Below are 14,698 nucleotides of genomic sequence, written 5' to 3'. Positions count from 1 at the left end.
GCCAGTTTTAATTCTGTTGTCACTTCCAACTCTGAGCACTTCCTGAAAGATACTGAGGTCTCTCAAATCTGAGCTAATTGGCAAAAGAGGGGATGCATAGGATGATGTCCTCCTTGGTGAGTCTTGCAAAAATGCCATGTTCCCTTTGTGCGAAACCTCCTTTAACAGTAGGTGGAGTCTAGTAGCACTGGTCCTGAATTGTAAGAGGGTGGAAAAGCTAAACACTGTTCCCTGCTCAATATGGGGCAACGCTTGTTAAAAACAAAGAAATAAAAATTTGCCCCTTTAGGACTCCACTGCTTCGTGAGGTGAATAAAAATGCAGAAATTTTTTATTTTAGAAGTGCAGTTTTCATGCCTGACGCTGAAATGAAGCCCTCTCTACTTTCTATCATATCTTACTGATATACATCAGAGTCTCTCACTGGTTGAGTCACTCTGTGTTAATTACTGCTGTCCTTTCTTTTGTCTGTAGTTATATTCCTCGGGATTTGTAGAATCTGAAGAGCATAACCCAGAGAATCAGGATACAAGGTTTGATGTGGCCTCAGTTCAGAGTGAAATCAGGAGGGGAAAGCGGCTGGTAAGGCAACTTCTTTCAGATATTTTCTAGTTTATAAATTATAGTATTAACAGCAGCATGTTAGACCGTGAAGTCTGTTTGACTTTTGTATGACCTTGTGACACAGAGGCTTGAATAAAATGCATACAAAAACCCAGTCATTCTGACATACCAAAGATCAGAGTAATTAAAGATCAGAATCTAATGTTAGTCTAATTAGTCTGATTCTGCACTTTTTAGTGAAACTTAAAGTGTGTAACCATTTTTGTTCAGTGGTAGAAGTCAAGGCTGTTACGATTCCTTTCTAAGAAAATGCACTCTTTGGCAGAGGGCAGCCTTTGGGTCCTACTAAGCCTACACCTAAGGAACCTCCTGATTTAGGGGACCTAGGAAAGAAAAGCATTTCTTTTAAATTTCTAGTCCTTTTGCATATGAAGTTAGCCTTGACAACAAACTGTTTGCTATAATTGCAAGGAATAAGTGGATAGGCTCCGTGCCTGCAACAGGATGCTGGGAGGAGCCTACAAAACCTCATTGTCTTTAAATAAGACTTAGTTCCTAAGTTGCTTTTGAAAGTGGGATTTATGTGTTTTTGAAAATTGTATCCAACATCTATATACTTGTAAACTGAGCAAAATTAATGTGAAATAATTACAGATGTGAAGCCCAGCACTGCCACTATCAGTGAGTCACTTCTAAGAATATTAATTGATTTTAATTTAATTGTGTTAGAGCAGAGAGAATGATAGAAAGTTGGTTGAAAAATGAGCTGTGTTGGGATTTGGAGGAGTGAGTTTGCATGACAAACAGGAAGAGGGAGATTGAGAGTTAAAGATTTAAGCATATTCACGGATGAAGATATTTTCTCTCAAGTATAAGATTTTAGTTACTAATTACAAAATGTATATATCTGCTAAAAACACAACTCCTTCTGCTGTAGATGTGCAACTTCTGTCGTAAGAAAGGAGCCACTGTAGGATGTGAGATAAAAACCTGCCGCAGAAGTTATCACTACTTTTGTGCCCTGTGTGATGATGCAGCATTAGAAACTGATGGAGGGCAAGGAATTTACCGGTATTTAACAAACCATTTTCAAATTTTTTGTGGGTTTTGGTGGCATTGTCAGAAAAGAGGTTAACTTTTTTTTCTAAATGCAGAAAACATTGATGTGGATGTACCCACAAAAAGTCCTTCTCAACCCAGTCATGTTTGAAATGCTGTGTGTTTGGGAGCAGTAGAAAAGATGTTCCTATCTAGTACTGCAATGGAAAAAAACTCCATTTAATGACAGGAATATATAGACAGTTCCACTCACCGCCGTAGGCACCCTATTGTCAGGTCGAGGTGCTGCAGAGGTCTTTGTCTCTAGCATCCATTGACCACAACTTCTTTGGCCCCATTGAAGGGCTGTCTGTATTTGTCTTCCACAGCCCAGCCTTCCGGACAGGTCATATTTCAGTTATGTCTCCTTCCAGGGTAATAGAAGTCCAACTAAAGAATCCAAATATACTTCCAGACAAATTATTCTTCTGCCCCCTCACGCTACGTTGAAGTTTCCTGCACTCGTACTCCTGGGTACTGTAGAGTTCCTTCTTTGCTCCTTAGCTGAGCACTGTCTCCAAGGGCTTATTCCCTGGAGGCCCTTCTTCTTAGCAGGTTTCCCCACTGCCTCCCCTCCCCAGGGACTCTGGCAGCTTCTTGACTCTCAGCGACCTCCTGGCTTCTTACAGGCCCTATCTTAGGACCTCCCACAGGGACTAACCAGCTCCCTGTGGTTCTCTCCATCCTACCTCCACGAGGCCTTTCCCACTCCCAGAGAGAGGAAATTCCTCTTGCTCGTCTTTCCTAGGTCTTCTCCCTTTAAATGGCCAGCCACCCTGTGACAATATCCATGACTGACAGAATCCTGAAAGACCATGGAGCTAAAATTGAGACACAGTTTTCATTAGCCATCTGGTCATTAAAGACAAAGTCTTCTGCTCCACAAATGTTGGTTTCGCCCAAATCCAGGTTTACTCCTGGTTCACATGCTTCAGTGAATAGTCTCACAGATGTTGCCGTGCTCTCTAGGACCTCTACATTAGACAGCTTTGGTAGTTTCCCCTCTAGTTCAGCACCTGGAACACTAGTGGAAAACTTTGTGTCTCCACACAAAAGAACTTCTCGTATTTCACATGCGTTCCCAATACCAGCAGAATAGAACTAGCTTTGAGCAAGTCTTCTAAATGCCTCCCAAACCCACTGTTATGGTGGTATATGCATATACTAAAATTTTGTAAAATTACAGCCAGAGAGGGTGCTGGTTGTTCAAAGAAAAGAGATTCTCCCTCATCACTCTAAATGTTGGGATTGCAGTTAATTGTGAAGGTTGCTAATATTTTGGTAAAGTCTGGAATGCTCAGAATCTGTGCTAAGGAATGATCACAAAAGTTTATTCTTTCATTGAGGGTGTGGACTTTATTATTGTTACCTCTTCCAGGAAGAGGCAAGACACGACAACCAATATGGGTCTTCACAATGCTCCATTGGGTATTTGGTAGAGCTATCAATTAGGCATGTTTCACAAGTGCAAAAATAGTCCTTTTCCATTGATTCCGGTAGCAGTTTAACTGACCCAGATCTGCCACTGGCTCGGTATGTGATGCTAAACAAGTAATGAGCTCCGTGAGCCTTAGTTTTCCTAAGTGTAAAATGAGGATGATGTGATGATTAACTGGGTAACTTATTAATGTTTGTAAAGCACTCTTGAGACCTCAGTTCAGAATCTTTGAGGCTGACTAAGGAGAGTAGCCTAAAAGAGAAACTTTCTGATAGCAAAAGACAAAACATGGCTGATATAAGATGGCTTTAGAAGTTGTGGAAAAAATATGTTGGCCCAAAATAAAGACTTCAGGATTCAATTTCTGCATCCTGGAAATTTCTCATTGAACAGCTGTTAAGAAATGAATCATATAGCTCCAGATTTATAAAGAGGTTGTTATGCTTAAAATGTTATTAATTTCTGCGAGGAGATGTGATAATGAAAACTATTAAAAGTGAAACATAACTGACAATGACTTTAATACTTCTAGTATGTTAACTCATTAAACCCTCACATAAGTTGATTGGTAGCAAATTTCTAAATTGGTGGCTCAAAGGTCAAGAATCACTGATTGGAGCAAGGTGATGGTGCAAATGTTATGGGGATTGGACCCAAAGTTTTTTTTGTATTATACATCAGTAATGCACATAAAGGGACATGCAGCAGGGTGCCCAAGTTTGTAGCTAACATAAAGCCAGCAATTGACCAAGAGGGGAGAAATTAGAGACATGAAAAACTGTGGGCATGGATTGACAACACATGCAATTGTGCAGGGAAAAAATGTAAAGTAATGAGATTGTGTCAAAAGGGATAACGTCTTAAATGGATCTGACTGATGGGGATTTAGAACTTAAAACCATCAACATGATGACTCGCAGCAATTAGGAAAGCAAATGGAATAGAACAAAAATGAGAAGAGGCCATTATGGCACTATAACAAGAAAACAGCTGCAGAATTTAGCATAATTTGGGGCATGCATTTGTAGAAACAGTACTGGAGCATTGGAAATGCTTCAGAAGAGGGTAAGCAGGATGGTGAATGATGGAAGGATTATAAATAAGTGAATTGGTTAGTTAAAATGTGTAAAATGTATTCTAAAACATGTAAATTAGGAAAGAAGCAGATAGGATTGTGGGCTATTAAAAAATAAAAGTTTTGTGATATAAATAAGGCAAATTGTTTTTAATGTGCAATTTCATACCTAGCTTTTTAAATTTAATTATTACGTGTGAACACATCTGGTATTTGTGTGAGGAAAAGAACAGTCACAGTAGTTGCGTATACAAAAGTAGGACTCATTTTTATGAAAGAAAAAAATTAGGACCTTTACAATTAGGGCTGTATTAAAAAAATTAGAAAATACACGGTACATGATTGCACCTTTGTTTTTTATAACAATTTATTCAAAACGTTTCAGTGCTAGTTTTTATACTCCTGAAAATAGTTCATCTCAGTCATAACTCCAGCTTTGTGATGCAATTTGAAAAGTGTATTGGGATCCTTCTGGAAGAAAGGTGTTCTATAAATGGAGGGCATTTTTGTTCTGTTGTTTTGTGTTCTTCAGAAAAGCAACTGTTACATACTCTTTTGGTAAATAAGATTATAGTTTATTGTACCTGTCCTTGGTTTCTTATAATAGATCCATGTTGACCTAAAATCTGCAACAATTGGTGGTGGTGGTGGGATTTCCCCCTCCCCACACCATTGCTGAACTCTCTAATTCAGGTAAAAAGGAATTAATGGATTAAGCAGTTGTCGGCTACTCTACCTAAGCAGTGGGTAGGGGCATGTCACAAGAGAACATGGTGAGTTAACAGTTAGTTCAAAACAGTACCATAAGGACACTTGAGTCTAGTCAAGCTCTACAAATAAAGTTACAGGAGTGTATATTATAATAGTGCTGCTGTTGCATGGCTCAACATGGTCTTATTTCATAGTTGAGGAAGATAATGCTCAACTTTCCATATGAACAGGTTCAGTTTTGTGTTCAAGTTTTTTTGTATCGTTAGTATAGGTGCTGGTGAAAAGAGGGAAAATATCTTTAAAATCAAATATAATATTGTTTACAATTAATTAATACTGTTTCTCTCTCTTTTAAAATTGAACCAATATTTTAGAGTGTTCTGTCCAAAACATGACCCAGACAAAAGGACCAATCATTATGGTGAGTTTCTTTAATGGCTTGGTTGATTTCATTTATTTTTTAAATCTGCATTCTACATTATTTGCAGTGGGTCAGTAATTCATATGAACAAAGTCAGTCTCATTCCACCAGCCTATAGAATGGTGGGTTTCATAAAAAGTTACAACAGTGTTTCTAATCTTGCAGTAATGGTTTAGCTGAGATCCATGTATTTGCATAGAAAATTCAAAGAATGCTACTTAAGAAGTATTTTGTATTTAAGAGTTGTCCTGAGTGTTTCCAGATAAATGTTAAACTATAAAATAGAAACACTGTGGACCAGATTCTCAATAGAACTACACTGATTTGCACGAGCTGAGAATCTGGCCCTGTATTTAACATTATAACTTCTTTCTATAGCTCCTATACTGACAGCCTCACGTTTTTAGAAAGTTGGCTGACACCAATATTTGACTTAAGTATTTTGTTTTAAAATACATTCCACAGTTTCACAAGTGCTTCTTACCTTTTGCACTTGGGCTGAGCAAAATGGCTTGTAAAATATGAGAACAGTACTAAAGGTGCACAATTTAACACTTGATTTGCCAAAAGAGAGCTGTTACAGTAGTAGTCACTTGGGATTCTTATCTGTAGTTATATTAAACCTTTTCAAATTAGCATTTTTCACATTCAAAATTCTTTATAGTAATGCCTTTAATTCTGCAGGATCCCAGAGAGCTTTATAAATGTAACATTGATAAACAAACTACACATAAGGATCACTTCATCTACCACTGAAATGCAGCCTGTTTGAGAGTGAAACTCCTCAGCTTTCTAACACATTACAGTCATTCAGAAGAATTGGGGAGAAGTGCATGGATTTTGTAATGACCCAATTTCATATCTCATCCAAAAACATGGCCTCTCCAGCACCATAGTGTCATCTAATATCATTCTAGGACAGTAATATAATAATGACCAGTCATAGGGCAGAGTACTGCTTACTGAGCTGGCAACACAAATTTCTGCCTTCTGTTATGGGTTGAGTTAAAACCTCATTCAGAATGTTAGGTGTGAACTCACCCTTCAAATAACATAACTGTAAGCATAAGACCCCACCTAAAACAAAACCAGAAGCTTTTGGCTGAGTATTGTTTTGGGTAGGGATGTGTGGGGGTAATGTGAGGTGGGCTGGCATGATGAGACAAAAGACTGAAAAAGACAAGAACAGAGAGAGGCAGAGGCAAAAAACAAGAAAGGCAAGCAAAGCCTGTGAACACAGTGTGAGCCTGGAAAAACTAGAGTGCACTTTTGGGTTGGTTGGCTAAAGAGGCTTGGGGCTGTAAGATAAGAAATTGATCCTTTTGTTCTTGGTTCCTCCTGCATTTGGGGAACAAGGACCTTGCAAATACACACTAAACAAATAATAAATACATAAATAAACAATAAACTGGCCACAAAAAGGATTGTTATAAATTTCAGGTGGGCCAGCACAGACTGTCAAAAGTATCTAGTGAAAGCCTTTCTCCCAGTTGGGAATATGAGGGCACACCAAGCTGAAGGGGCAAAGCTTGGAAGTAGAAGGATCATCCCCACTGTTTTTGTTTAGCTCTGGGTAATTAAACAACAATAAAGGGAGTGTGGCTATTGAGTGTGTAGGATCTGTGATGTGTGTAGGGATAGCTGACACAGGCTCAAATATCAATTATTAGATCAGACACGTTAAAAAGAAGGGACTAGGAGATCCAAAACTGAACCACCTAATTGGTCTCAAATGGAGACAGTGACTGGGGCAAGGGCACCTGTCCAAAAACAGGGTTTAAAGATTGGACCTCTGGAATATACAGAAGAGGCACTATCAGCCTTTGAGGAAAGATATCAAGAAGCATTACTGAGCCTTTATCCAGTCCTTGGACCTCACCATAATTCTGGTTAAGGAAGAGGATGGCAGCCCCAGATTCTGGGTGGATTATGGAAAATTAAATGAAGTTACTTTAAAGGATTATTATCCATTGCTACAAATAGATGATACCCTGGATGCTGTAGCAGGTTCAATCTGGTTTTCCACGCTGGATTTTAAAAGAGAATATTGACAAATGGAAATGGATCCAAAACACAGGGGGAAAACTGCTTTCCCAGCAGGACAACACTTGTGGCAATTTAAAGTAATGGCTTTTGGCTTGTGCAATGCACTGAGCAAATTTGCGAGGCAAATGGAGAGGGTATCACGTAGCATGCCCTTCTCAACCTGTCTGATATACATAGATATCCTGCTGCCTGCTAAAGCATTTGAGCAGGAACTAAAACATTTACAAATGATCTTTGATAAACTGAAGGTGGTCAGTTTGAAACTGAACCCAGATATGAGTTATACCAGAAAGGGGTAATCCACCCGAAGCACACAATTAGTGAGGAGGGAATTTCCACTGACAAAAAGAAAATGGAGGCTTAACCTTGCTAGCCAACTCCTCTGACACCCCCAGATGTGTAGTTTTATAGGGCTGTGTTCCTATTGCAGTAGGTTCATTTGTGAGTTTCCCAATGTTGCAAAATCACTGCATAGGTTGGGTAAGAAAGGAAACCAAAACCATTTCAGTGATCAGCAGAGTGTGATGTAGCATTTTCAAAGGTGAAAAAGGCTTTTATGACTGCTCCCGTCTTGGCCTATCCTTGTTTCAAAAAACCCTCTCATGTTGGACACAGATGCTAATGCTTATGGTTTGGGGACAGTATGAAACCAGAACACAAGGGACCTGAGAGGGTGGCTGCTTTTTATAGCAAAAGTCTAAGTGCTCCTAAGAGAAATTATTGCTCCATCCGAAAGGAACTCATAGCAGTGGTTAAATCTATAGAATGTTTTCATCACTATTATGGTCAGGACAGACGCTTCCCTGCAATGGCTCTTTAGATTCAGAAGTCCTGAGGGACAGCTTGCCAGGTGGTTGGAGAAACTGCAGTGCTATGATTTCGCAATCACACACAGGCTTGGCCATAAGCATGGCCCTGTCCAGATGACCTTGTTGGGAGGCTTACTGCAAATACTGCCTCAAGCAGCAGAACAAGTAATTAGTTGCTCAAAGGAATGGGTGTGCCTCTCTTACTCTACTTTGCAAAAGGGTCCATGTTCCTGGTTCTTCCATTGGAACTGTGGGGATGGGGTTGCAGGAATTGTGTTGCCCAGAGCAACTGAAAACTTCCCAGTGGGTTGATCCTGATATCAGGATAGTATGTGTTTGGAAAATCAACTGGCAAACACAACCATCCCCTTACTACACCACAGTACAAGCTTTCTGGTCACAGTGGGAAAGCTTGGAATTTAAAGATGAAATACGGAGATGAGAGAAACCAGTGGGTGATGGATAGATCTATCAACGAGTTGTACCAAGTACGTTGAAAAAGGAGGTTTTGAGAATGTCATGATGTTAAAACTGCTGGACATTTTGGGGTTGCAAAAACCTTAGCCAAGCTAAGGGAAATGTGTTGAATACAATTTAATCAGGATGTAGAAAATTGCAGGAAATCAGACACTAAAACTAGGTGAGCCACTTTGCAGTGGTATCTTGGGGGACACCAATGGATTCCATTGCCATTGATGTTCTTGGACCCTTGCCTGCAAAAGAGGCTATCAGTCAGTACTTGTTGGTGGCAATGGACTACTTCACAGAATGACCTGAGGTTTATCCAATAAGAAATCAAGAGGCTGACACAGTAGCTGGGGTCCTAATGAACGAATTAATTACCAGATTTGGATTCCTAGTGAGTTATACACTAATCAAGGGAGAAACTTTGAATCCAAAATGTTTCAATGGGTTTATGAGATTCTAGGGATCCACAAAATTCACACCACCCCAGTACACCCATAATATGATGGGATGGTGGAAAGATTCAATAGGAATCTGTGGCTTTAGCTGGCTACCTTTGTAGAATAGCACCAACAGGACTGGAACCAACATATCCCATTTATTTTGATGGCTTATAGAACAGCAGTCAAAGAGAGAACAAAGTGTACCCTAGTACTCATGTTTGGACATGAGCTAAGTACCCCAAGAAATCTCTTGTGTGGAGTTCCTGAAGAGTAACAAAGGAAGTTGAACCATTTGGACTATGTAGAAACACTACAATCCAAAAATGAAAAAGTTCACGACCTTTGCTAGGGAAAATGGGAAGGTAGCCTCTGACAAAATGGAAAGGCTGTATGATGTAAGGTCATATGGGGAAATTTTTAAAAGAGGGCACCTTGTCTGGTTCCACAATTCTAGAAAAAAGAAGGGTAGGAACCCTAGACTGGATAAACTTTGACAAGGACCTATATAATACTGACCCAATTAATTAAGTGGTGTACAAAAACATAGCTGGACCCAGAACTAAACCCAAAGTTATCCATAAGGACCATTAGAGAAGATATCAGAGGGACAGAATTTCACTTTGGTTGCCCTCTGAATCTGAGAATGTAGCTGTGGAAGTTGAGTCTCAAAAAGTTGTTACAGAAGTGAATTCTCCATTAGAACAAAATAGATGGGGTCTGCCTTAGTCAGCAAATTCCACAGAGTCAATAGGTATTCCTCAGGGCTGATTGAAAAGAAACATAGGGAGAGAAAAGCCTCAAAGAGATTTGGGTGGGAATAAAATTATTTTGGGCTGGTAACATGAAGACATCTTCATAGAAAGACACCGTACATATGTAAATGGTTAACGTGTATAATTTTTAATTTGTTAAATTATTTATTTCTCTTTGGCCTGGTTGTTGTGTCACCATTTTAGGCCTCATCATGATGATGAGCAAAGCTGAGGTGGGAAGAGGTGTTGTGAGCTAGTTGAGTTGAGTTAAAACCCCATTCAGATTGATAGGTGTGCATACTTGGCTCCTTGCATCAGCACTGCACATACTCACCAGGAGAGCTTGTGTTGATGCACACTGCAGTGCACCATGAGCAGGAATTCCAGTGTGCAATTTGCCATCATCTGGCGTGCTGTCTTTTGGGAAATTTTGGTGATGCATGGTGCGGCAGAAACTAGTTGTGCAAGGATGAATGGAAGCAAGGGGTCAAGTTCCTATCATGCAACTTTCTTCATCGCATAATGCCATCTATATTGCATAATTTTTGCACCTTTTTTAAAAGCCTTGCACAGCACTTCTCACTGTCCGCCTTCTCTGACAGAAGCATGGAGCCCTCACAGCTCTGCACTATTTCCATGAGCACTGCAAAAAAAAAAAGGAAGGCACAATCCTCCAGTATTTGCAGAGCTGCAGAAAGGACCGCAACGACGGAGGACATGATGATTTTACGGAGGACAGATCACTGTGGGACATAGCGAAAATCAGTTCAAGGGTGTTGGTGACATTCACGGAGCAGCTGTAGATGGAGCGGCGCTGCTTCTGGCCCTGAGAAACAAGCACTGACTGGTGGGATTGCATCGTAATACAGGCTTGAAATAACGAGCTGTGGCTGCAGAACTTCTGGATGTGAAAGGCCACATTCCTGGATCTGTGAGCTGAGCTTCAGCCCACAGTGCAGGGATACCAGAATGAGAGCTGCACTCTCAATTGAGAAGCAAGTGGCGTTTGCACCATGGTAGTTCACAATGCCAGATTGCTACTACTCAGTGGGAAATCATTTTGGAGTTTGAAAATTCACAGTGAGGGGCCACTGTCATGCAACTGTACAGGAACATTAATTGTCTCCTGCTACACAGGACTGTGATTCTTTGTGACATGCAAGATCTAGTAGATGAATTTGCAGCAGTGGGATTCCCGAACTCCGGTCAGGCAATAGATAGAACGCCTATCCCTATTTTGGCACCAGCCCACCTTGCCACTGAGTACATCAACAGAAAGAGCAAGCATTGGTGGATCAACAGGGATGCTTCACCAACATCAGTGTTGGCTGGTCAGGGAAGGTGCATGACATTTGCATCTTTAAGATCACAGGGCTGTTCAGAAAGCTACAAGCAGGGACATCCTTTTCGAACCAGTGGATTACTACTAGCGATGTTGAAAGGCCAGTAGTGGTCCTGGGGAACCCATCCTACCCTTTGTTCCCCAGGCTCATGAAGCCGTACACTAGCCACCTCAACAATACTAAAGAAAGATTAAACTACCAGCTTAGGAGGTGCAGAATTCCTGATGTATGTGCTTTTGGTAGATTGAAGGGACATTGGTGGTGTTTATTCAATAGATTGGATCTCAGTGACAAAAATATCCCAATGGGTATAGCTGCCTGTTGTGTCCTGCATAATATCTGTGAGGCAAAGGGAGGAAAGTTTTTGCCCGGGTGGAGGACAGCGGTGGAATGGCTATCTGCTTAGTTGGAACAGCCAGACGCAAGGCTATTAGAAGAGCTCAGTGCAGAGCTATGCGGCTGAGGGAAGCCTTGAAAGAGTATTTAACAGTCAGCAGTGTGGTGGACTGTGCTCTAACTGGCCCTGAAGCTTTGGAGGCCATGGACGCCGGATGAACTGCCCGTTAGGGGAAGCTAGCCTGTGGCTCCTCCCCTTCCGCCTGAGGCCATGCCCCTCTTCCTCACTGCCGCCTGGAGCTGTGCCCCCCGGGAGGAGCCCCGCCCCACTCCAGAGCTGGACACAGGCCACCCTCTCCCCACTGCCAGGAAGCCCCAGCTGCCCCAAATCCTGGCCAGCAGTCCCAGCTAGGCAGCCTAAGCTGCATGTGGCCCTGGCTGCCCCGGAGCACCAGTTGGGTGGCCACGGCACCCGGCAGCTCCAGCTGCCCCAATTTCCTGCTGGGTGGCCTGAGCCGCACGTGGCCCTGGAGCACAGGCCAGGCAGCCCGAGCTGCACGTGGCCCCAGCCTCCCCGGAGCATGGGCCAGGCGGCCATGGCTGCCTCCGCTGGTGGCCCCAGCTTCCCCAGGGCACTGGCTGTCCGCCCGAGCCATGCATAGCCCTGGCTGGCCTGGAGTACTGGCCATGCCCACCAGCAGCCCCAGCCTCATGGAGCATCAGCTGGGCAGAGTCCCTGCCGGGCGGCCCCAGCACCCACAGTTCCAGCCCCCCAATTCACCGCCGGGCAGCCCCAGCGGCCCTCAGAACACCAGCCAGGTGGCCCAAGCAGGTGACCCGGACCAATGGCTGGTTCCCCCCCCTCCAGCCCCACTGCCTTTGGGGTAGTCTGAGGGTGGGAAACTGCTGCCTGCTGCAGCGCTGGTGAGGCAGCAGGAAAGGGCGGGGCCAAGCCTGGCTGTTTGGGAAGGCAGCAACTTCCCGCCCTCAGACTGCCCCAAAGGCGGTGGGGCCTTCCCCAGCGTATACTACCTGGTGCCCATGTTGGAGGCTATTAGGAATTGCGTGGTGTTTGGTGTACTTTTATGAATATAACACTGTCTGTTAATGCACCTATTAATTCTGCGGTTCTTGCTGTACATTTGTAATTATTGCGCTGTTTGTCACTGATCCTGAGTTCTGTCACCCAGTACAGTAACAAGAAGTGGGTGCTTTGAGTAGCACTAGGCATTCTGCAGCATATGTTGTTAAGTAATCAAGATGAATTATTTACCAAAAAATAGATGCTAAATGCATACCAAAATCAGTACAAAAATCAATGTGCAATTGAAAAACAAACAGAACAAAAATGTCTGAAGTAAATTAACACAAGAGCGGAGAGAATGTCCATGACCATTTTAATTCGTTTTGGCTACACGTACAGCAATCATAGCTCTCCCAGGTGAGCATATGGTTCTCCTTACTGTCCCCCAGTGTGCAGTGGTAGAGGTAGGGATGAAGACTATTTTCCACAGGTGCTGGTGATTTTATCTGTTCTCTTACCCCTGATGCCATGCGGAATGTTGAGGGGTGTGGAGCAGGTGCTAAAATGGTGTTCTCCATTGACTGTAAAGGGAGGCAAGATTGTGACATTTGGACCTGTAGGTCAGTAAGAGTCTGCAGCATTTGTGTTTGCTACTGGAGAAAAGCCCCATTATGTCCTGATGCATCTCCGACTGCTGGGCCTCTCTCCATACTGTCTGCAACATTCACTGTCCAGGCCTGGGGCAGCACTGGCTTGCAGGATCTCACTAGAATATATCCTCCCGTATTGTCTTCTTTCTCCTCCTTATTCTGGTCAGGTATTCTACAGGCGTGGAGGGCGAACCCCTCTTGGCCACAATAGCAGCAATTATAGATAAAACACACAAAGGTGTATCATTGTATTTAGAGTCACAATAGAAAGTAAAAGTTAAGTTTCAGATCTCCCTTACCTTGCTCCCCTAAAGTTTTAAACAAGACATGATTATTGACACTTCAGCCTTAGAGCACCTGTGCACAGCATCCCTATCCAGCCCCAGCGATGGTGCCGGATGGCTGAGCGGGGGCAGGGTTCATAATGAAGAGGGGCTCATTCTGGTGCATGAAACAATATAATGTCAGCCCGTATTTCCATGGATAAGAGTGGGGGGCAATGGCACTGAGCACTGGTGCTGTTTTCCACAGGCACTGGTGATTTTAGCTGATATTTCGCTCCTGTGGGTAACAAAGGCACAGAGAACTCAGCTGCTGCTGGCATCCCAAAGCTGTCCATGCCCAAATGGACCTGTTTACTGCTGTGGTGTCTGCCAAAGTCATCGTGGAATGCTGAGGGAAAGTGTCCTACCATGGAGGAAGACACAAGGCTGCCATCCCTAGAAAACTTTGAGAGAGGATTGCAGAGTACTTCTGTGAAAGTTTCATCGCGGCCTCTCAGGAGGATTCAAGGGACATCCCTGGGTACACACACAAACTGCTCCATGTGAGCCCCCTCCCCATCCCTGGCTCAGTCTACAGGCCGGGGAATGAAAAGCAGATGATAACTGGATCCTCCCAGTTGCATTACCCCATCTTCCTTGCTGTTCACAGCAGGGATCTGTGTCTCGGGCTCCTTGGAGGTACCCACAGTGCTCTGTGGGATGGCAGTGGGGGTCTGGCATGCAGCTCATCATAAAAGCAGCAGGTCTGCGGCTCAGCACCAGATTTACTGTTGGCCTTCCTGATCTTTTGGTATGCCTGCTGCAGTTTCTTTGCTTTCACACAGCACTGCTGCTGATCCCTGTCATACCCTTTCCCCTGCATCCCCCGTGCAATCTGCTCATAGATGTCCATATTTGTACCATTGCTCCATAGCTGTGCTTACACAGCCTCTTCTCCCCACAGGCCCAAGAGATCCAATACCTCCTGTCTACTCCAGGCAGGCGCATGTCTGGAGCACGTAGCCAGCATGGTCAGTTGGGCAGTTGCACGCAACAAAGGAGAGATGCAAAGTGTGCTCACCAAGCTGGGCAATCAAGAAAGTCATTTCAAAAATACGTAGGGCTTTAAAGGAGGTAATAACTTCTGGTCTCTCTGATGCCTGGGGAGTGGAATTCACAACTGTGACCAGAGTGGTCATTGTCAGGCATTGTGGGATAGCTGATTGAGGACTGTTAGGGTGGACATAGGTGATGTGGTGT

The 14,698-nt window shown here is 43.2% G+C and overlaps 1 protein-coding gene across 1 annotated transcript in view; it reads left to right on the top strand.

Moving 5' to 3' along the window:
- SETDB2 (SET domain bifurcated histone lysine methyltransferase 2) overlaps positions 1-14,698 on the top strand; it is a 99,899-nt gene that overhangs the window by 69,353 nt on the left and 15,848 nt on the right. The window contains exons 19-21 of the mRNA XM_067562712.1: positions 475-582; positions 1,502-1,635; positions 5,261-5,307. Coding sequence (XP_067418813.1) covers positions 475-582; positions 1,502-1,635; positions 5,261-5,307 — 289 coding nt within the window. The remainder of the gene's footprint in view (positions 1-474; positions 583-1,501; positions 1,636-5,260; positions 5,308-14,698) is intronic.

The sequence above is a fragment of the Emydura macquarii genome, unplaced genomic scaffold, assembly GCF_026122565.2.
Source record: "Emydura macquarii macquarii isolate MOO-44397 ecotype Brisbane River unplaced genomic scaffold, CSIRO-AGI_Emac_v2 contig_2473, whole genome shotgun sequence".
In the NCBI taxonomy this organism is placed as follows: Eukaryota; Metazoa; Chordata; order Testudines; family Chelidae; genus Emydura; species Emydura macquarii.
The sequence above is the reverse complement of the archived record's forward strand: the minus strand, read 5'-3'. Positions and strand labels throughout refer to the sequence as shown.